This window comes from Lissotriton helveticus, chromosome 3_1 (genome assembly GCF_964261635.1).
Source record: "Lissotriton helveticus chromosome 3_1, aLisHel1.1, whole genome shotgun sequence".
Taxonomy (NCBI): domain Eukaryota; kingdom Metazoa; phylum Chordata; class Amphibia; order Caudata; family Salamandridae; genus Lissotriton; species Lissotriton helveticus.
This window is the reverse complement of record NC_136061.1, coordinates 541,872,875-541,896,873: the sequence shown is the minus strand read 5'-3', so window position 1 is coordinate 541,896,873 and position 23,999 is coordinate 541,872,875. Positions and strand designations below refer to the sequence as shown.

Here is a 23,999-nt window from a genome sequence, read left to right as displayed (position 1 = left end):
TAGTCATTGTTGTCCGAACGTATCAACGCCAGGAACTTGAGTTGAATTGAGCCAAAATGAGTGCATTGATTCAGTAAGGTCGCAGACCATGAACAGATGTGGCTGAATGGCCTCCTTACTTACACTTATGTTATTTAAAGGCTATGCAAATATAGCCACCTCCGTAGAACAATCTCGTCACGTGCCTACATACACCTTGGTCTGCAGGCCTGCAGCACCGGCTCAGGCGATGGTATCAGTTCCGACTCACGCAACCATATCCAGCTCTTACACACTAGAATATGTAGCTATAGGTTGTAGGGTACCGCACGTTGTCGGGGTGCTTCAGAGCCTCTCCAATACTAGTGAACATGCAGGCATGGGACATTCAATTGGGTGCACGAAGACGCCTAGCATGTCCTCCAGACTTTCAAACCGCCACTTGTAGCGCCTTGCCAGCTACCGATTTGAAGATGCAGCGCCGCCATTTTGGATCAGGACGTGTGTGGTTAAGCTTTCTCCGGGTGATATTCTGGAGTCACTGGTGTTAACAGGAGGAGGCAAAATTGCACTGCTTTCGGTCACCATAACTAGCATTTCATTTGCAGCTGCTGTGGGCAATACGGAGCGCTGTAACAGGTCTGCGGAGATTGTGCGGGATCCGAATCCCGATCAGAAAATGAAGGAGTCCGCCATGTTGGATAGGACAGAGTCATCTGCGGGCACCATGTGCGTAGGCCTACGCGCTTACTTTATCGCAAACACCATTGTCCGATTAGTGGATGCACGGTATGTTTGCTGCGTGCATAATGTATTCCTTTACTGGGAATATGAGCCGAAATCCACTCAGAAGATAATTATGCCCGCCATATTCGGGGTAGCAGAGTCGTTCGCGGCGCTAAGAAGGGCAGTTGTTACTCACGGTCGGCCACAGAAGCCCATACGTGCTTTTGCCTCATCAGAGGGGCTCAGTCCGCTCTGGTCCCGCGTGTGGGTGGACCGCTTGCAGCGCCGTCAGTTCACGGCTAAGGCAACCATGTGGACGCTCACTTGCTCTCCCAGGCGCGGGAGCACTCGGGGGAACTCGATCGTATCTTCACTTCTCAGCCACCTCCAGACGCCAGAGACCGCCCGTTATGCACTCCTCACATTCCAATTTCCAAATCGTGTAGCCGTGCTGGCACTGGAACGGTAGGATGTGTCCCAAAATCGTGATTAGACCTGCGCCACGGGAGGAGGAAATCACAGAGCCGCCATTTCTCTCGGCGTCCAAACCACGCCCCCGTGAGTGTGCCATTTTTTTAGGTTTCGCCTGCACCGCGCTTTGAAATCTAATACATCTTAAAAGGGGGCTCTTATTTGCGAATTACTGTGTTTATTCACTTTTGAGTGGAACTGTATTTTTGTTGTTTACTTCCCCTGGCTGCACTCATTTACGATGCGTCTACTGAAGCTTTTCACACTGTTAAAGCCCCATTCACTGTCAAGATATCGTCCTACCGAATAGGCAGACAGTTTCTAACAGTATGCTGGAATGCATGCTTTTTATTACTTAGTTGTGTAAACAGATGCTTTAGCCTTAGAGAGTTTGTGGCATTTCCTATACATGCCTCTGTACCTTTCTTTACACTTTGTAGGCATTATCTGATTGATTTTTTCAACTTAATTTATTTGGTTATTATGATCAAATTGCAATAAATATTGCACGTTAAAAATAAAGTTAATACACAAGAGCTATGCTGTATTTTATTACTAAACAGGCAGCCATAAGTGCGGTTACCATGCAGACAACAGGGTCATGATTTGAATGGTGCAGCATGTGCAGCAGCACCGGGCCCAAAAGTTGTCAGAACCCCTCTAAACACATAATATTGCTATTTTTGACTACTAAACAGGCAGTCACAATTGCAGTTACTCTGCAGTAACAAGGGACTTGATTTGTACGATGCAGCCGTTGCAGTATCACTGGGGCCAAAAGCTCTAAGTGCCCCACTAAACCCAGATTATGGCTAAAATGTAAATCTAAACAGGCAGTCACAAGTGGAGTGACCTTGCAGCCAACAGGGTCATGATTTCAGTGTTGCAGCAGGTGCCATGACACCAGGGCCAAAAGCTGTAGGCACCCCACTAATCACCTAATATTGCTATATTTGACTACTAAACAGGCAGTCACAAATACAGTTAACTTGCAGACAGCAGGGTCATGTTATGAATGGTGCAGCAGGTGCAGTGGCACTGGGTCCAAAATTTGTCATGAACTCCTCGAAACACCTAATATTGCTATATTTTACTGCCATACAGACAGACACAAATGCAGTTACCTTGCAGGCACTAGGCTCATGATTTCAATGGTACAGCAGGTGCAGTGACACATGGGCCCAAAGCTCTAGAAACCCATTTAAATACTAAACATTGCAATATCTCACTACTAAAAAGGCAGTCACAAGTGCATTTACCTTACAGGTAATAGAGTCATGATTTGAATGGTGCAGCAGGTGCAGTGTCGCCGGGGCTAAAAGTGGTCATACTCCTATAAGCACCACATATTGCTATATTTTACTACTAAACAGGCCGTCACAAATGCAGTTATCTTACAGGGACTAGGGGCATGGTTTGAATGGTGTAGCAAGTACAGTGGCACCGGGTCCAAAAGTTGTCAAAACTCCTCTATACATATAAGATTGCTATTACATCATTCATTTTTTAAAAATTTGCTATTACTTACCCACACTAATCCACTAGTAATAGCACAATGTATTGCCTTTTTGTTCATAAACAAGTCATAACACTTTAGCAGACTTTCTGTAACTTATATTGTACAATTACTCAGCAAGCTACAACTTACAACAAAAAAACTGCTTATAATAAATCACATAGGTGAAACCTGATGCATTTACCAATGCTTGAGCTGAGGTTATTGTGCCTCTTTTGTCATGATACACAGTACTGGAGATGTAGGGAATAGGTGGCTATATTTCCAAACTTTCTTGTCGTCCTGGAATTTTGCTTTGCTTGAAGCTCATTTTTGAAACTTTCTACAAAACAATACAGGATAATAAGTGATTGTGAAAACCAGGTGAGAATTATACCATGTTTTTGCAGCCACCCGACTGCTCCTTCTGTCTTTAATTTCAAATGAAGTGCTTAAGTAGAGTGCTTCCATGTATATGATCTCCTTCAACGTTCCTTTCTTGTACATGGCATCAAGTTCTGCATTACTATAAAAGTGGCAATATTTAGCTCAGAGGCACGGGATAGGTCGCATCAGGACGGGTACTGTGAATAACAGATGTAGGTGAAGGGGTCCTTAGAGTGCCAGATGAGTGTATGAAGCCTATGTGATGATGGAAACGTTTATTTGAAATATAAGAGTATGAAATGGGTGGAAAAGCATGAAGGTCACTTTACATGGTTTAGTCACATAAACAAATTACTTTGTATTAGAAGACATAAATATGAATTTTTATTTTTGAAATATTTACACTACCTTTTGTCCTTTTGTTAGGTTATTCAGCTGTATTCCAGTGTCAAAAAGTTGACAAGTGACCTTAAAATGGTAAGTACGTTGTAAACATATATTAAATCCAATGGTGTTCTTTTATTAATCGCTAAAATGATTACATTTACCTATGGTTTACATTTGGTGCCATCTTTGATGACATACAGTATTTTGCCTGTACATAGGCACACAACATTTATTTGATGCTGTAGTCAGATGAATTATGTTTGCATTTTCAAACCAAAACGTACCTGGTGCAGGGAGCAGCCCTGCATCTCCTGGTTCAGTCAGAAACGCTCGCTAAAGCTCCAGGTGCCACTAGTGATCTCTATAAGCAGCAGCGGCTCCTCCGCAATGGAGGAGGAGCATCACCCTACTGGCTTAGAACCAGCAGCCAAAAAATTTAACAATTGCTTACTATTGTTTTTTTTGTAGATGCTAGCTCTGAGCCAGAGTGTGCATGGGTCGGGGGAGGAGGAGTGGTGTGCACTTATAAGTGTGCATGTCAGTTTGGCTGGCTGTCTCAGGCCAGCCAAACTGACATGGTCAGTTTGCTCTCTCCAACCCGCCTGTATTATACAACCGGGTTAGAGAACCAGCACAGACTCCCTGTGCCTGAGCGAGCATATTTTCAGCCCACTCAGGCCAATCCCCACGCTGCTCTCATGCTTGTGAGCAGCGCTTGGACTGGATGATGAGTCTGTAATGCTGCCCCTGGGACTGCTGGGAGCAGCAGAGCAGAGAAGCAGATAGAGGCGGCCATCATCATGAGCTAAGTTTTTTTATATTTATTAATCCCATGCTTGCTCCCCCTTGCCCCGTCCACCCCCGCCCCACTTTTAAATGATATTGGCTGCCACTGTCTATAGGATGTGGCCTCATTTGCATGGGGGCTTGGCAGCATGTAGATGAGGAAACACTTTGCCTTTGTCACATTACTGACACAGATGCACAGGCCAAGAGGTCAAGAGGGGTGTACTGAATGTGTTCCTCGTAAAGGTGGCACTGAGTTAGTGCGTTCCTGAAGGTGGCACTTGGAATGGGTTAGAGGGGGCCCTGTGGACTCCTCAAACATTCTCCTGTATGCAGGAGCAGTTACTCCCTGCACTCGCCTACAGCAGGATCTCTGCTTTCATTTCAAATGCAGGCCACATTTCAACCTGCACAGTGAAAACGTGAATGGCGGCCTGTTCGGCCTTTCATCAATGCACTGTCCCCAGGTCAAACAGAAGTATTCAGGTGGCTGGAGGCCATGCATTAACTGTAATAGGGCGCACCATCCCAGACTGCATCCAGCACACCCATTTAAAAGAACGCCAAGTCGCTTACATGGAAAATGCGCCCTATGTGTAAAGAGCCTACATTTAAAAAAGAAGTGCTCTCAAGCATTTATTTATGAAGACAGAAACCGTTTTTGATTTAAGTAGGCCATTGACGAGACATCCTGCCATATTCCAGTATAGACTGTAGATTGAGTCAAAATATGTTGATCTGATAGAGACTACTAGCCGCAGATTCCTTCACGTAGAATTATCCCTAGGCGTGAGACTGGATCTGGAAACTTTTTGCCACAGCATCCCTGTGTGCCGGGGGAGGGGCGGCATCACGAGACTCTGCCCAGGCGTTGTACGGGATGTCAGCGGGGTCACATAAGTCCCACCTCAGCACGCCTATGTCCGTTTTTTTCCTTTACCGCGTGCAACACGGATCCGGTCTCTGTTCTGGCCTGTTTGGGCCCCCCTTTTTTCTTCCTCATTGTGATATTTTTGGGGAACAAGGTGCGAATGCCTTCGGGCTTCAAGTCTTGCATGTCACGTGGGCGTCATATGTCAGCGAAGGACCCGCACCTCATTTGTATGTGGTGTTTAGGGGAAGATCACAGCACCTCTGATTGTGAGACGTGCCATGTTAGAAGGGCCGATCCCAGGGGAGGCCAGGATATGTACCTGACCACCCTGCGGGAGACCCCTCAGGGAGAGGATCTCGAATCTAGGATCGCACGCGCTGAGCTAGCACCGCTCGACAAAGGGACACCACACTGTAGGTTTCAGGAGAACGTATTCTTTATCTCTTAGGCACAAAGGATCTTTATGATCCGCAGCTTCCTATGTACACGTAGAGCAAGGGCTCACAGAGTCTCGGTAGGGATTAGGGTAGCGGGACAGTCTTAAGGTTCAAAGTCAATGCGGGTGCGTATCCGGCGCACAGCTCTCAATCCTCGAGCTGGGGGATACGGTTAGATCTTGGGTCCAGCCGGACCAGGAGAGTCTCGGAGCTGCGATCGAATCAGCAGAGCTCGAGCAAGGATGAGGCAGTTCTTACGGTCAGTAGGGAACCGTGATCGAATCAGCAGGGCTCAGGAGTTCTCAAGGTTGCAAGGGAGCCGCGACGAGGTCAGCAGGGCTCAGATGGATTCAGGCAGAAGTCCTTCTCCACCGGGTAGGAGCCGCAACAAGGTCAGCAGGGCTCAGATGGATTCAGACAGAAGTCCTTCTCCGCCAGGTAGGAGCAGCGACGAGGTCAGCAGGGCGCAGATGGATTCAGGCAGAAGTCCTTCTCCGCCAGGTAGGAGCCGCGACGAGGTCAGCAGGGCTCAGATAGATTCAGGCAGAAGTCCTTCTCCGCCAGGTAGGAGCCGCGACTACGTCAGCAGGGCTCTCGTAGTTCCTGGATACAGCTAACTTGATCGTCCCAGAGCAATCCTTGATATAGGGGTCTTTTGCGGTCAGCCTTACCTGGGACACGCCACACGCCGCTGCTGGGGCCCACACGCTGCTTGTTCCCCCCGCCGCCGTTGACATCCATCTACACGGCCGCCGGGGAACTACAGCTCCCAGCAGGCCGAGCGGGTCACTTCCTGGTCCTGCGCGCCCGGAGGCGCTAAAAAGGAGGAGGCTCCCACTGAGGAGCGGGGGGTCTTTTGCGGTCAGCCTTACATGGGACACGCCACACGCCGCTGCTGGGGCCCACACGCTGCTTGTTCCCCCCGCCGCCGTTGACATCCATCTACACGGCCGCCGGGGAACTACAGCTCCCAGCAGGCCGAGCGGGTCACTTCCTGGTCCTGCGCGCCCGGAGGCGCTGAAAAGCAGGAGGCTCCCACTGAGGAGCGGGGGGTCTTTTGCGGTCAGCCTTACCTGGGACACGCCGCTGCTGGGGCCCACACGCTGCTTGTTCCCCCCGCCGCCGTTGACATCCATCTACACGGCCGCCGGGGAACTACAGCTCCCAGTAGGCCGAGCGGGTCACTTCCTGGTCCTGCGCGCCCGGAGGCGCTGAAAAGGAGGAGGCTCCCTCCACGTCGCGGGACGCGCCGGGCTAAGCCCGGGCAAAGGGCGGGCCCTCTACGGCCAGAAGAGACCAGAAGAGGACGGGACGGGCCACCCCACTTGACTTTTGTATTGGAGGAGGTATAGAGACGCTTCTTACTTACTTACTCATTGACTTACATTGCACTGTGTATTGCCGCTCTTCGGCGTTTTTGATTATAAATTATGTCCATTTGGGAGGAGCTCAATGCCTTGTGTGGCACTAAGTATGTACCGGATTCATCACTCCCCCTATTATGGGCAATAATCCCGATACTTTAAATGGCACTCCGCGGGACCTATATCTACCTTTAAATAAAGACCAAAGTCAACCCAATGTACTGCCCCAGGGTCTTAACATGAAATGGAAGCATGACTGGGAAAATGTCAATGATAACCAACCTAAACTTCAAAATTTGTGCACCAGCCTTACATCATCCCCCCCTAACCCAATCACATCAATAGAGGATATGCTTGCAGATAAAATAGATGACCCGGTATTGTCCCCTCAATCGTCTTTATTGGCCCAGTTCGAGCAACTGTTATTATCTGTCATATCACCTTTGGTTATAAAAATTACTGATTTGGGGGAAAGGCTGACTAGTATTGAGGAAATGATTAAAAAGAATTCTCCATCAACCAATAAAATGGCAATACCCATTTGCCCTAATCCTCCCATCACCCCGAAAAGCTTAAGCCCGTTATGTGTAAGAATGGTGAAACTCCATTACTGCCTCTAAATATACCTACCTTAACAGGCCCTAAAGTAACATTAAAACCTGTGCTAGCAACTCACACAGTGGCAAGAGCCGCTTTGGTAAGAATGCCACGTATTAATTTACCTCCCGAAGCCGCCCCTTATGTGTCAGTCCTCTCTGGGGTCCCTGCACATAGCCAGGGAAAACACGAATCACACCAGGACCTGCTTAACAAGGTTATTTTCTGGCTACAGAATAATAGACCTTTGCCACCTGATTTTGATGGTGGAATCCTGAGTGTTAGGAGGGTGGGGTGGTTAGGTACGCTGCCCAAAGACACTGCTGGGGACCTGGTGCTAATCAAATTTAAGAACAGGAATATCGTCCCCTACCTACGATTTTCCCAGCCCAAAGAAGGAGATGGTCCCATTTGTATTTGGGACTTGCATGATTTTTACCCGAGCTTCCTACACATTCCGCTACAAAGATCAACGGCAATGAAATACAACTCCTGGGGAAAGGGATCTTGTGCTCCTAGCGCCACTAACCTTCTAGCCTCTAATAGCTTTGAACCTTTGTTTAAAATTTTTATTTTTTAAGAACCAACTACAAAGAGATCATTCAAGAGTTCTGGCTTAACTGACACGGCAGTATGTAACTAATATGTAACTAACAAGTAACTCCTGTCTCATTTGATATTGAAATGTTTCTATATTGATTAGCTGATTCGTCATATTTATTTAATTTTGTCTTTTAATAGCTGATATTAATTTTGTAATGTTATGTTATGGTATTTATTTATGTATTGTTGTTGCTTTTATGATGATTTTTAAACTAAAATCGAATAAAGCTAATCTGATCTGACTGCTTCCCTTTGATGTCCGGAGTCCTCTCAGGCGGAGGTCTTAGCACCTGGGGACCGGTTGTTGGGGGTTCCTCCTAGGCCGCTCCTTTCATCCTTTCAAGTTGAGTCTGGAGGGAACACGCAGCAGGCCTGGAGCCAGCCCTCAGGGAGGCCGGATGGGCGATCGAAACTCATCTCCCGAGTGAAGGTGGGAGGTGGGGGGGGGACTACTCCTCCCTCTCTCACTCACAGGGAGCGCTCTACCCCCCTATGGTGCGCCTGGGGCCGAGGTCGGGCTGGGGCCGGGGCGGCCATCTTCGGTACAGGGACATGGGCACGGAGCCTCGGGGACCAGGAAGATGGAGGGAGAGGACGGGGAAGCCCAGTGTCGTGGGTGTGGGTCATGGAGGGAATGGTCTGGTGGATCAGGGCCATGGGGAGGTGCACGGGTCAGGAGGGGTCACTATGGGTCAGCGAAGACCACGCCACGAGGCCGGGCCCAACACGCCAACAGTTGAAGCCGAAGTCGTGCCGGTAGCGCCGGATGAAACTACTCTCGGCGCATCTCTCAAGGTCGGCTTCATCCCTCGGTCAGCCTCGGCAGACGGTTTCAGAAACGGCCGTCATCTGCGTTCTCGTCCCTCTCCGATGTCGCGAGAGTGTCGCTCCCCGGTGGGTAAGTGTCGCAATTTGTCCCCGGGGGCTGGTGTTTGGCCTGACGGGGGCGTGGGCTCTTCACGGGTGAATAGTCCCTGCGTGTCGTCCTCCTATGCACCATTTCTGGCTTTGCAGGCCTCACTGGCGTCTCCTCCTGGGGCGTCAGCGGATCGTCTTCTGACACTCCCTCTTCTCCGGAGGTTGGGTGCCTACTGGTGTCATCCTTCCCGGAGACAGGCCGCCGCCTGGTGTTTTTTTTCACCGGCGTCATCGAAGGGCGGCTCCCCGCCATTTCCGAGGCCAAGTTGTTCGCCGGAGGAGCGACAGGTCCCCCACTCTTCGGTTCCTTCTGACTTCCAGGTCTTGCCTTTGCCCGCCCCGCTTGGCTTCGAGGACGGCACCTTAGTTTACAGCCGTTGCCCACAGAGGAGCTGCTTTCTCCACCGCGGGGCTCTACCGAAGTGGGTGCAGCCTACGCTCACGCAGTGTCCATGGCTGTGGGCATTCTGTGCATGGGTGACCCGGTTGCTCATTTCCCAGGGGACCATCTCTTGGAGGTTTTCCACCAGGGCTCTGGTAGGAGGGAGCTATTGCTTCCCTATGAGGGTTCACTCCTTTCTTCCCTGATAGGGGCTTGGAGGCGCCATCCTTTAGGGGATCCGGTGCCTCAACACCTTCTGCACCGGCGCCGAGGGACCGGCGTGTCTTTCCCTCCACCCCTCTACCTCAAGTCCACTTTTGCGGACTGCTTTTCCCTACCTGCCGCCACTGTTGACTCCACTGTCCCGGGAGGCCCGCTGGCTGCACTCGGGGGCGCAACATGTGGCGCCCTTAACACCTTATGTGTGTTGGCTAGGGCCACCTCTTGTTTATGGGACTTGGCCGAGTCTTTGGGTTCCGCAGCTTCAGAAGAGACTGTTCAGGTGGACTTACGGCATCATGTGTTGGATGGCCGGGAGCTAGCGGCGTTTATTCTCTGCTCCGCTCTGGATATCTCGGAGGTGCTGGGCCGGGCCATGGCTTCCTCAGTCGCCCTCCGTCACCATGCTTGGCTTCGGGACAGAGTGTTCCCTGAAAATGTTCGGGAACGGCTGATTGATCTTCCATTCAATGGCACACTGTTATTCCATGCCCCAGCAGACTCCGCCATCCAAAGGGTCTTGGCGGGGCTCCGTCTTCCTCCTCCGCCTTATCCTCCTCCTCCTCCTTCCCCTCCTCATTGACTGCTGAGTTGAGCTGGTTCTGGACCTTCTTTTGGGCTGTTTGCCCTTGCAGTGGGGTGTGTTTCATGGCCACTCGAGTCCTCCTTGCTGGGACTGTGGCGTTGTTGGGTGCTGGATGGCCCTTTTGTTGACTGTGTGTTTTTGCTGGAGTTGTTTGCACGGACTTGGCCCTCAGATTAGGCCTTCTGTTTCTCTTGGGCTGCTTGACAATCTTTCCGCGGGGTTCTTTTCCCCGTGGCTCTTTCGTTTTTTCCTCTGCTGGGGAAGTTTCTTCCAAAGAGGGTTCCCATGTCTTGGGACTTAACTTACCCTATGTGGGGTAGTGGTAGCTGTTATATAACTTGCACTCTGCTAGGGAGTTCTGGTCGCCTTCGGGCCCCTGCTCTCCATGGCGTTTATGTATGTTGCTATTGCTTCTTTAGGTCGTGTGCGGACCCCTCGTAATGGTGAGTCCGGGCATTTCCTCACCTCCCTGCTCCTGTCCTGTGAGCTGGGATGATTCTGTGTTTCTCCCTTGTCAGGCATCGCCTGCCCGGTCTTCCTGAGGCCCTGGGCTGTTCTTCTTGCTTCTGGCGGCTTATTACTGTCCGTGCCGCTCTGTCTGGTCTGTTGCCTTCCATCTAGGGTGGACTCCCCTTCTTTCCCTCGTTTCCTTGCGCCCTCTAGGCTTTTCTTCTTCCTCTTCCTTTTCCTGGCATTGATGCAAGATCTGTTATCTGTAGGAATGGGGTGCTTCGGCCTCTCTGGCCTTGTCCTTGGTTCCTCTGTTGTGAGTGTACGGGCTTCTTTAGACTTCTTTCTTCTTCCTACATGCCTATTGGGGTCGGGGGTGTTCTGCTTGTAGGGGTTCCTCTTGCCTGGGAGGGACGAGGTTCCTCGCCTTATCCGTGGGTCTGGTCCCCTGTGGGACCCCCTGTTATTTCCAGGCTGGTGGGGTCCTTTCACAGACCCTCCTTCCCCGTGGGTATTGCTAGGGTATCTATTCTACGTGAAGGAATCTGCGGCTAGTAGTCTCTAGCAGATGCACAAGTTACTTAGCTTCGGTAACGATGTATCTGGTAGAAACGATTCTAGCCGCAGATTCCTTCACAGCCCGCCCTTCCTCCCCGTTCTGCGAGGACCCTTGGGTTGGTCTTCGGCATCGCCTCCCGGTGGGTGGCTATGTCTTCTGTGAGTGCATTCTTTCGTTCTTTGACGGGCTGCTCTGTCTTGTTGCTGGTCCTTCCTTATCTTTGGTTCATTGAAGGATGGGTTTACGAGTGCTCCTATGCCCCTCTGCTCTGGTTGCCCCAGGATTGGGGGAGCTTGCCTTCCATCTCTTCCCTCCACTCCCCTCCCTTCCACTTGTTACTAGGGTCCTGGCCCCTCTGCTAACCTCTGGGTTGGAGTCATCTGGCCATGCCTTTGCCCCTTGGGGGCGGGGGGGGGGGGGGGGGGTGGTTGCCCTATGTGTTGGGGTTGCTTGGCGGTTTGTTGTTTCTGTTTGTCTTGGTACTGGCTCCCCTTCCTTGTTTCTTGATGGGGTTGTAGTCCTGCTACATGTTCTCATGACATTTTTTATATGTTCCTTGTCTCCGAGAGGGGGTCGGGGGGGGGGGTTGTCTACATACTAGCAGTGTGGCTGCTCAGGGCTCTGCTCTGTTCCTTCCTCTTTCCCTGTTTCCCTGCCTTTGGGTACTGCAGTATTGACACTTCTCCTTATGGTGTTGTTCGTCACCATTCCTTTTTCCAATTTTTCTACTCTTTCGCACACTGTTCCCATACTCCCACAGTTTTATCTGAATGGCTCCGCGTTGTGGCGCTGAAAAGTTCTCAGAAGAAAACTGCTGTAAGCGCGGAGGGGTGGGACTTATGTGACGTTGCTGACGTTACGCGAATGACGCCTGGGCAGAGTCGCGTGATGCCGCCCCTCCCCCGGCGCGCAGGGATGCTGTGGCAAAAAGTTTCCAGATCCAGTCTCACGCCTCGGGATACTTCTACGGGAAGGAATCTGCGACTAGAATTGTCTCTACCAGATACATCGTTACCGAAGGTAAGTAACTCGTACTTCAATAGTAGTGATAAATCAGTAGAGGCATACAAACAAAGACAAATATGCAAGGTTTTACTCATTGAGTCAATATGTAATTTTAATACTTAAAGCATAGAGCATAAGGAGGTTATGGTGCAGCATAAACACATCTGTGTTCAGCAGAGGAAAAGATTTTTCTGATGGACAATTCTAAACGCAGTATCCCCATCTTGTGACTATTCCCCAGGCATCAGAATGGATACGGAAAATAGCAGTACTCCTGCATGCCGGTAGGTGGCATCATGTGATTCCACCCCGAAAGTGAAGAACAGAGCAGAATATAAGTGCCATTCATATGCGCTGACATCAGTTCCTTTCTTCCCGAGCCTTCAGACATTGATCCAGAGCTATTCCTTAGTCCTTTTAAGAGTTCTTCTCGAAGTCCAATTTTTTTCCAGTATGCAAAGGAAGATGTCAAGAAGACAGTGTTCAAACTGTGCTGTGACTGTCCCAAACAGCTGTCTGTGACTAGCCATCACAAGGTATGTCTGTGGTACCAAGGGTTGGACCACTGCGCTCAGATGAGCTTGAAGGCCATACAGGACCACGGGGTGAAGCATTATGTCACCAAGCACTGTGGGACTCTACGCTGTGACTGGTCGAGATCAAAAGGAAGGTCCTATTCCCACTCGAACAGTCGTTCACGCAGTTGATCTTCATCACATTCTAAGTCTTTGGGTATGTCCAAAAACAAGCATAAGCTATCTAAGCAGGAATACTCCCCTTCCTGCTACTCTCATACTCTAGAGAGGGCGCGATTGCATCGCTGTGCCAACTAATCTCACATTCACTCTCCATTGAATCCAATTCTGAGCCTGGTCTTGACACACCCTGAACTTCTGGGCCAGTCTGCAATGACACAGCAAATTGAAGCCTTTCGGGAGGCCATGCTGCAAATGTTTGACACTATACAGTTTCATCTGGTGTGCTTTTGGTCCCCTAGGAACCAGACCGACTTCTAGTCAGACTTTCACTTGAAGGTTCGCCTTCTGCACCTGTCATGTATTCCTATAGGTCCTGAATCGATCCCCCTATTCCTGACCCTATTCTAGTTAAACAAACCAACAAGTTAACTAGCAGTCAGCCCATGAGGCAGAAAACCCCCATGATGCAGATACCGTTATCTGACGCAGTCACACTACGGCACAGGAACGTGTTATCTGATTAGGTCATAACGCTTGCGATCTAATTAGACAAGCGATATTCCTCCAGCCCCTGATAAGGCATACGGAGTTCTCATAACAAATCAAACCTATGACAACCTGGGCAAAACCCTGCGGCCATTGTTTTGATTTCACCGAGAACTTTAGTAAAAGAATGTGCTAACGAGCAAGTCGTATGACATCTTTATTGACGTATCTATGTCCATCCTTACGTCAATCTCGGCACCTTAAAGGTATAAATATTACCGATCTTGCCATATGCAAACACACGCGTGGTGACGAGACGGAGCAGCCATACTTGCCGAAGCGAAGAGCAGAGCAGACCCCGCTGGCAGCAGCCCCGCCTTTCTGACGCGCTGAGAGACGCGCTGCTTTCTCCTGCCGAGAATCCAGCACCGGCGTTTCTGGGCAGCCCTCGCAGGCCGCCTGGAATATCGAGACCAGAGAGAGAGATACCATTCCTCATTCATCCTAACTTCCAGGTACAGAACTGAATAACCCCTCACAGAGAATTCTTTAGTTATTCACTTGGCAAAAACAAACTTAACTTAAACTGTAACTTTCTATTCCCGCCCACGTATTAGACTTAGGTCAGGTACACGGGGTAGGCGTATCTAGAAACACCAGTTGAGTACGTTTAGTCAAATGTATATGTGTATGTAATATATTTTATTCATTTTAAAACATCTTATGGCTTAGAAACCATATCAATGTTTTTACAGTATTATTTTATACTATTGCTTTTAATGTATGCACTTTACTTAACTATAAGTATTGCAATAATATCGATCCATTTCTCTTGTATGAGAAAAGAGACTGATCAATAAATAACACCTTTTTATTGAACACGCCCGTCTCTTCCTTTTCTCTACATTCTGATGAGACTAAGAATGCACGTACTGACTGAGTAAAATAATTTGCCTTTTGTTCACACGACTCTCGAGATTGACTCTTGATTAGGGGAGAGCAAAGTTGTCATGTTCTATGGTTGTCAGAAACTAAATCCCTTCTTGTCTAATCAGGGAAGTTAAGTCTTCCTTGAACATTCGAGAAAGTTTCTAGTGAACTCTGAGCTAAGCTGGCAAACCCAAAACTTTAAGTCTAGTATCGACAGTAGTAGACCTAGTTAACGTCTGGCCTAGGCCCTTACTGCTGTAGGTATTATTCCAATGCGCAGAGCCTATTGGGAAGATAGGAACTACACTACATGGCGCCCAACGCGTTTGGAAAGGGCGATAAAACTAACGTAAGACATTTAGAGTAACTCAGTCGTGCTTTCTCACTCAGACCCCTTTTCCCAAATACTCCAAAGACGTCTGGAGTGGGTGAAAGGTTATATCCGCCAGACCTCGCAGGAGGGAACTCCTATGTATGGTTCTTGGTATAGTCAACGTTGAAGGATAAACAGTTCCAAAATATTGTGCATCTAATCTTTGTTTCCATAAGAAACCTGATCTGCAAACAAACAAAATAACCTTCAGGACAGTAAAATGTCAGACAATGAAGAAGAAAGAGAGGCAGTTAGATTAGCAACTGAACTCGCAGCAGCTGATGCTACCATGCAGGCAGCAGACCAGGATATAATACTCATCCCGGTCATCAAAAGGAGATCTATAACCCTGAAACTTATAGAAAATGGACTGACACCTAGAGGTGGCACAGTCATATTCGTAATTGAGGCACACGAATATCGGCAGACAGAGGTATATTATTCATGGATACATTTTCCAGCAGCAAATGCTGTAACAAAGTACTTCCACTATTACAAAATAGAGGAACCTCCTAATGAGTACACTCCTTTCGAGGAGGTGGAAGTACCACTCAAATTCCAAGAGCATTTGCTCTTATTTGATGGCGCCCTAAAACATAACAATCACATCACCAGGCTCGGTCCTTTAGGTAGACCAGGAGCAACGTGGCCGGTCCTAGCCGGATACACACCACACCCAGACATCAATGGGATGTCTGTAGCAGAGCTGTTAACACAGCTAAAACAATTAATAAAAATTCATAGACAATTAGTACAGTATGTGATGCGGACTTCAACAATTCAGCCAGCGATTAAACTTCCACAGCTGACCCCTCACCAGGGGAACACAAATAAAATTACACCACAGAACATCCAGTCTTGCCTAGGTAAAGTACCGGCTAAACGGGAACAAATACCATTCTGGTTGGCACAGAAAATTACCCAAATAGAGGCGGTGTTTCCTGACACCACCCCGCTAGAAAAACACAGGATTCTGACTATCTGCCTTCCTATGGGAATCGCACCACACATTGAGGACTGTGACACTTGGGGTACAGTCTTTGCTTCCATCTACACAAAAACGCACAGTGTTCCATCCATTTCGGTGATACCAGATGTGCTAAAACAAATTCAAGACGAATACGGTCCAGAACCTGCTTTAACTCTCGGTATGAAATTACTAAAAGACTTCAAGCAGGTCTCGGCTATATTATTAGCCAACATAAAAGGTGAAGCAGCAAACGTAGCGATCCGCCAGAGGTTAAAAGAGACAGATATAGCAGACCAACCAGCTGAAATTGCCAGAATCATAGAAAAATCCTATGAGGAACTAGGCAGAGATAGTTTAGGTGGAATACCAGTAAAACCGCAACTGACTGAAAGTCCAGAAAAAATATTTTTTAATAATAATTCACCAAAAAAGAACTGGGATGGAAACAAACAATCCAATCCTAAAGAAAAGAAATTCCAGTCCAGAGGAAGGTCTCCTAGGCGAAGAGAGAAATCTCCAAACCAAAGACACAGGTCACCCCAGAGTGACCCCTCTGGGAAAAGATATAACCTTAGAAATAGGGATAATATAAAAAAGCCTGATAGATATCAAGACATTGATACACGTCCCTCTCAATCTTTTCAGACTTCCTCGCAGAAATCGGAAAGAAGAGGACGATCAGAACAAAGAGAAGAGCACACCAAGTCCAAAGACAAGGAACCTGCTCAGCTAAAAAAGAAATTACAATTTCCAAAAAAGAAGGTAGCCAGTATCAAGGTAGTTAACAATGCCGAGAATACTGAGGACACAACTGAAAAATGGAGAGTGGGCTCAGACAATGCTAGACAGTGCAGCAGAAGTGAGCATAGCTCGCAAAGTCCTTATGAATCATCTGGAGACAGTGGACACGAATGAATATGTTCAAGTGGAAACTGCAGACACCAGGGTTAGCAAACCTCACAAGATATACGAGATAACATTACGTATAGAGGGAGATAAGACTAGGAAAATAAGGGGACTATTTTGGGATAACCTCTCCAAGGGTTATGACATCCTTCTAGCTGAAAAAGACTGGCCACCAGAGTTTTTCAGGGAGTGCCCTCATGGCGAAGAAGTAATTATGCCTGCTTTCTCAAATTTAATTCCAATTCATAAAAAATACACACTTGCCAGAAAGTGGGCAGTGGCTCTAGCACCTGCTTTATATAAAAATCATGTAGGATGGGATGAGGACTCCCCTCCTCACAAAATCCAGTTAAAATCACAACCTACTGCACAAAGGCAGTACCCAATTAAGCAAGAAGCTAAAAAACAGGTAAATGAAATACTAGATCAGCTAGAATACCAGGGGGTGATTGAAACTTGCACCTCACAAATGAACAACCCTTTGTTTCCGGTCTCCAAACCAGACAATTCATATCGTCTAGTTTTGGATTACCGACACCTTAACACATGTTGCAAAACTTTTGCAGTGCAAAACTCACACAGTGCTGCACTAATGAATAACATAGTGCGCAAAAAATATAAAACAACCGTAGACATCTCCAATGGATTCTTTTGTCAAAACATAGCACCAGAGAGCAGATATTTAACTGCATTCTCAGTAAATGGCACTCAAAAACAATTCTGTCGGTTAGCCCAGGGGTACAAGAACAGCCCGGGGGTATTCTCAGCGAGAGTAACAGAATTACTTCAACTATATGATGATGAAGCATTATCTTATGTCGATGACATTTACTTAACAGATGATGACTTGGAGACTCACTTGAAAAGAGTGAACACCATAATACTTGGGTTCGCTGCAGAGGGTTACAAATTCAACTTTAAAAAATCCAGAATTGCCCATCTGACAGTCCTATTCTTAGGATATGAGTTATCAAGTGAAGGCAAAAGCCTGGCTGACAATTTCCTAGAGAAATGTGCCGTACTCCAAGCACCTAGAACACTAAAAAACTTACAGTCGATTCTAGGCTTCCTAAATTTCGGAAGAACATACATTGCAAACTACGCAGAAAGGGTCAAACCCCTTTATGATCTAATTAAACCAGATTTTAAAAGATCCAATTGGACTCAAATACACACAGAAATTTTGAGATCTTTACAAACAGACATGCTAACTAAAACAAAATTAGAAACACGTGATAACACACGCAATCTTGTGATTCGAGTCATCCCAGGGAGATGCGGATTCACATACCTGACCTCTAATGAGGGAGAAAAGGTACCAATTGCATTCAAATCACACTTGTACACAAAAGCTGAACAGAAATTCAGCAACAAAGAAAAAATTGTACATGCAGTTCAAACCGCAATAGCTAGAGAAAAAGATCAAGCAGACGGTAGACATATCACAGTCAGAACAGCTGAATCAGCCTTTGAGGCATTAACAACACCGTGTAATTTACCAACAACAAAATTGGATCCAGAATGGTTACAATGGGTGAATTCAATCACAACGGACAAAGTATACTACTACTTTGATCCAGAACTAGAAGAATTGAAAAATCTAGCATATGAAGAAACATATCCTCTGCCAATCGACATTCTGCCTTTACGACATTACGCCTGTGTAATCTATACAGACGGACATGCACAACCCGCCGTTTGGGGAGAACAAGCATACAACCCCACATGTGAGATTACAAAAGAAGTGTGGCGCGGAGGTAAACTAAAACCTCTATTAACAAAGACACACTCAGTAGAAACTAATTCAGAACAACAAACTGAAATATTAGCTTTGAAAATGGCGCTAGATAATGCGGATCGCGAATTCCCAATACTTATAGTGTCAGATTCATATTACTGCGTCAAATCATATAACAGCGATTTGCAGACATGGATTCAAAACGGTTACAAAGATGACACAGATGCACCAATAAAGCAGAAACTGCTCTGGGAACAAATAGCTCTTTTACAAAAAGAACTACCAAAGACTCACGTGACTCACTCACTGAGTCATCAGCGTGATGGCGTTCACGTTGTAGGGAATTCATTGGCTGAAACAGCCGCAGCGGCAGCCACTAAATCGGCTCCCGTAGTTCGAAAAAAGCGTACATTAAAATACATTGACGGTGAAACAGTGCTGGCGGTGAAAACATCATCAAAAGGCGACTGCTCAGCGTTACCGATCAACTATCCACTCAATTATACATACATAATCGATGCAAACTCCGTCCCTTTTGCTCGAATCCCTGGAGTGGGGGATAGAGTGATTCCAAACATGGACAGGAGAAACTTGTTAATCGCAGACGCACACATGGGCGAGGGTCTCAGACACCTTAAACTGAAAGATTCTCTGGAAGAATTACAATCACGGTACTGGTGGCCAGGCATGAGCCTGCGTCACACCATGTTTGTAAAAAACTGCCCAAACTGCAACAGAGATCGCAGTGGGGAGAGAAACAGTTTAATACCTCGTCGTTCTACTCCAGGAAAAATCAGGAGTAAAAAGGAAGGGTTGCGATTAACATATACAGGCTAGTTTCCACTTATAATGTAGATCACCAGCACTCGGCTGACGTCCGGACTGTTATACAAAGATTTGCGGGTCTAAATGGCATATACGCTAAGCGCATGCTATGTTTGACTATTGTTTTCACTCAAGCCCTCCAGCCTGAGGGGAAACATGGCCAAATGAGCATAGTCCAGCGGGAATCTTCTCACTTCCTTCCTGAGGGTACGGGACGGTGTAAAGAAAAAACCAAGGCATAAAGCAATCTATAACGGAAAGGATATTAGGTTCGGGAGCTGGGTGGGTCAAACATCTAATAAGTGTCCAACGTAGTCTCAATAACTTGCCAAGAAATTCTCTGAAGGGATTCAGTGCGTACGAATTATTATTTGGAACTAGGATGATGATCTCTGACATTGATAGTCAGACTTCAGTGGTGAAAGAAAAAGCCTTTGATATCAAAGACCGTTTGGCTATTTTGCAGGACTTAAACAAAACAAGAAAAGACCTGAGCAACATAAAGTTGAAACAACAGCCAACAACCACTGAAGAACCACCACCTGTCCCAGCAAGACCTGTCTGGATTCCAAAAGTCGGGGATCTAGTCAGGGAAAAGATCGCGGTAAAGAAGGAATTTGGGCCTTCTTACAGAAAAGCAGTTCCTGTCTTGTCTATCAACGGGACAAGATCAGTTGTACTACCGCCACTTGCTGGTAAAAAGGAGAACCGAGTTGTATCCATCGACCTGGTAAAACCACAACATGTGGCCGATAACAAACAGTAGGCCAAGTGGACTCCCAATAAGTAGCAGAACACCAAGGTTTGCTACCAGTACAGAGGTCCTAACGAAGAGGCTCATCACATTCGAAACGCCTACAGAAGAACAACAAGGACTATGCAGCAATGCAATAGAACTCAGACCTCTGAAAACCCAAATAAAAACATTTAGCAGAGACACACCAATCTATAATGAAGTACCAAGTGAAAATGCAACCAATGAACCAATTGGAACAATTGACAGAACTGCATCCGGCTACTTCATAAACTTCGATGATTCCTCTGAAGGTTTCACTGAATCAAAGACACAGCCATCATCAAAATCCTTTAAAGACAAAGCTAAGGAACTTTTGAAACAACTGAAAGAAACATATCTGATTTCCCCATGGATTGAATTTTGGGTGGGTTTTGGTGCATTTATCCTCATACTTTGGCTCATCATGATACTAACTTTGGGACGCTTCATTGAGGGAAAATATGCAAAAATGGACACAGCAAGTCAGAAAATCAACTTGATCCTCAAACCACACACATCTTCACACGTCGAGAAAAGAGAACTTTCTTCAGCCAACTTCACAGCCAATCCGATACCTGGTGGGGTAGCCTGGGACAACACTGACTATGAAATTTATGGTCCGGTCGAGATCCTGAAATATCCACACCAAATTAAGATCTCATTGAGTGACTTTGCAAAACCAAACTCATTTGCTGATGATTGGGACTTCGAAAGCATTAATAATATGATGTCTGACTTAGTAATGTCTGCTAAATTTACCAAACATGATTATTTGCAGGGTTCTACAAATTATGACAGTATGTATTGCTATAACCACTATGGTAACCCCTTTTTACATAGATCTGCACAACCTAGAAATGTTTTAAATTATAATCAATGGGAACATTGTGCAACACCTCCAAAAGGGAGCTCAAGAACCGTTTACGACAAATATTCATATTTTTCAGGTTTTAACACAAGTAATGCTGAAACATTTTATTTTAAATTGTCAAACAAAACAGGGACCAAGACCATGATAACCAACACAAAATTGTTATATTCAGACTCATTCTTTGAAAAAATGAATACTTTTGGTTTTGAATATTGGGACAAAAATGTTGAATTGAAAAGTGTTTGGGGTACAAAAGAATGGCAAGTACAGGGTATAGAAGCTTTGTTTAGAGCCTGCATGATCCCAGAACAAATGATATTTTTAAATGACACTGTTCAACAATCCACCTGTCTTGGCCTAGCCAAAATCAAAGATTTAAATAAACCGTCTATTCCAAAGCCAACAATGTTTAGCAATAACTCTGATACAGATGAAGAGATAGACGTAAACCATATATTAAACCAAAACAGAACACATCCTAATTGGAAACAGTGGTTGATCTGGCCCACAGATACTAATAACTGTCAAGACAGATTCCTGAACAAAACACAGGGGTTCAAAATGACCAGGCCAGACCCTAGATATCCTCAAAGACATCACCCAGGGATAATAACAACCTACAGTGTGGGCAAATTATGCCTTCAATGGCTACAAACTTCCACACTGGCAGAAATTAAGCAACACCTAACTTTACTTACTGATGGTGCTGACTTGCGTGATTTCACTTTGGGACCACGCAAACAGCGTCAAAAGCGTTTCATAGCAGCCTCTGTATATGCAGCATACAATGAGGCCTGGAAGGTTACTCAAATTGAAACAGCAGAGAGAATACGGGAAATTGACCGTATTAATTTGGAAAAATCACTTTCTGTAGTGGACAATGGGTTAATGACTCTGTCCTCCAGAATTTTTTCTTTGGACAGCATTGTGTCGTCAGCAATCGATATATTATCGCAAGACTTACTGTTATTACAACACGGTCAGTCACAATTGCGTTCTATTGTACAGCTTGGCTGGACGTTAAAAAAATCTGCGTTCAGGCTATGTGCCTTGGCGTTTAATCAACACAACGTCACTATTCCAAATCTTTAACCTTACTGATAGACAAATCGGTATGGCACAAAAGGGTGCTGATTATACAATCTTGAGCATTGAAAAACTAGAAAGATTACCAATGACAATGTCAGAACGACCTGTCAGTGAATGGATAATACATGGGATAATAAATATTCCAATCTCAACCTTCAGGTTTCAATACTGCCAAAAATATATACAGGCTGGCATGTACGAGAAATTGGGAAAGGGGTACCTTAAAACAACATGGAACCTGCCATATTCACATGCATGTGTCAGTAATAAAGGACAGAAAGTGTTTCTTAGTGGCAACAATTGTGCGATGTCACTAAGTGGCACACTTCTGTGTAACGGAATTAGTTTGCATGGAGCCTGTGAAGGGAATTCATACAACCTTTCATGTCACCAGCAAGGCACACCTGCAACAGAAATAGAACCATTCTTTCAAAGACTCTATAATGGGAGTTACATTCTTATTGTAGACCGCAGATGTTGTAGTCTTATGCCCGGGACTCCTTATCTAGTAACTACGACTGCGAAGGTCAAGTGCTATGGACGCTCGTTGTTCCCCAGCTCCTTCCCAGACAGGGAGGCAAGGGCATGGCCCGATTTGAAAATTACTTCTATTCGAATAGATACTTTAAGCAGAATGAAAACAGTCCTTCTTCAGACGCCTACCAGGCTCTCGTCATCAAAAGAAACGTATGATCTACAAGTCGCAAGGACGACTGCAGAGATACATACATTATTATCAACTAATTCCCCCATACATTTCGCGGAAATCCTGAATGAAATCTTAAATATTTCTGATACCAATGGGGTCTCAAAGGTATTTAAGACAGTATTTTCGATGGCATTAACACCATTCAAAGCCATACTGGGTATTTTTCCAGATTTCGTCCATTCGATTTTTGGCGGACTTCCCCTGATCTTGGGACTAATTGCAGGAATCCTATTCTTAGTCCTTATTTTTCGTTATGGCAACCCATGTCACAGACAAAACTCTTGCGACAAGGGAAGAAACAATCCTAGCCATTGGATACCGGGACCGGATATCAAAAATCCTGGGACTCTCCCGGCTTAGAGACCTGAACATGACTTGGTTTCTATCATTTCGACCAATGTGGCAAAGATGTGTTTTACCTGTATTGAGGTGTCTGCTATGCGGAGAAGAATGCGTGTTAGACACCTGTCTGATGCTACAATCGGATGCGCCGATGGATGCAGAAACATTGTTGAGCCCGATCAAGGTTCATGCTTTGTGCTGCCCTCAAAGGCTACCAATCCTGATGACGGCATTCGTGGAAGCTTCACCACTACGATTGATGGGTAGTGAAGTTCAAGATGAAAGCAGCATCGAACAGGTACGACCTTCTGCAGCAATGCGAATCAGAATGTCAATGGAGACAATCATGCGCAAGAATGCATGATTACACCTATTTCCGAGTTAGTGGAACTTTCCCAGGAAGCTGTTGACAGTTTTTTTGAAAGCCTAAATGATATGATGTTCTCACCCGAACAGAAATAGAGACTTTTGAACGAGCCCGCACACGGCGTTCCCTGAATTCGGCCTTCAACTTTAAAAATAAAGTCACATGAACAATTTCGCTCCAGTTCACGGACAGCAATTTTTCAGCAGCCCCAAAATATTTTTTCATATTTTTCGGGACATTATCTTCTGCTTAAAGTAAGAACTATTCTTAGAGAACTAAGGTTTCTAAATTTTAGATAGCTTATAGACATTAGCTGCCCGCTGGCATGTTCATAAATATTTTATTGTGATGGAATGGTCTCGAAACTTTTTTCTGTATTTAAGAAACCATTTCATGTGTAATTCTCATATACCATACAAGCAATAATGTATACAAATGCGATTACTTTGGCATTATTCTACAGCTTGAGTGCATACAATATATATGTCTGCAATTTTTCAGTATATTTGAAAATTTCAAAATGCATTTATGTATTTTGGGGTGGTAAGGTATACACACTACTCTATAGTATGTTGTACTATGTTATACTATGCCTAGATTAGTAAATATGTCCATAGTTAGCGTGGAGTGGGTGTCATGTATTCCTATAGGTCCTGAATCGATCCCCCTATTCCTGACCCTATTCTAGTTAAACA

At 46.1% G+C, this 23,999-nt stretch overlaps 1 protein-coding gene across 1 annotated transcript in view; it reads left to right on the top strand.

Moving 5' to 3' along the window:
* The window catches only part of PGAP1 (post-GPI attachment to proteins inositol deacylase 1), an 896,430-nt gene that overhangs the window by 788,882 nt on the left and 83,549 nt on the right, over nt 1-23,999 (top strand). Inside the window, exon 24 of the mRNA XM_078680427.1 lies at nt 3,485-3,535. Within this exon, the coding sequence (XP_078536553.1) occupies nt 3,485-3,535 (51 nt within the window). The remainder of the gene's footprint in view (nt 1-3,484; nt 3,536-23,999) is intronic.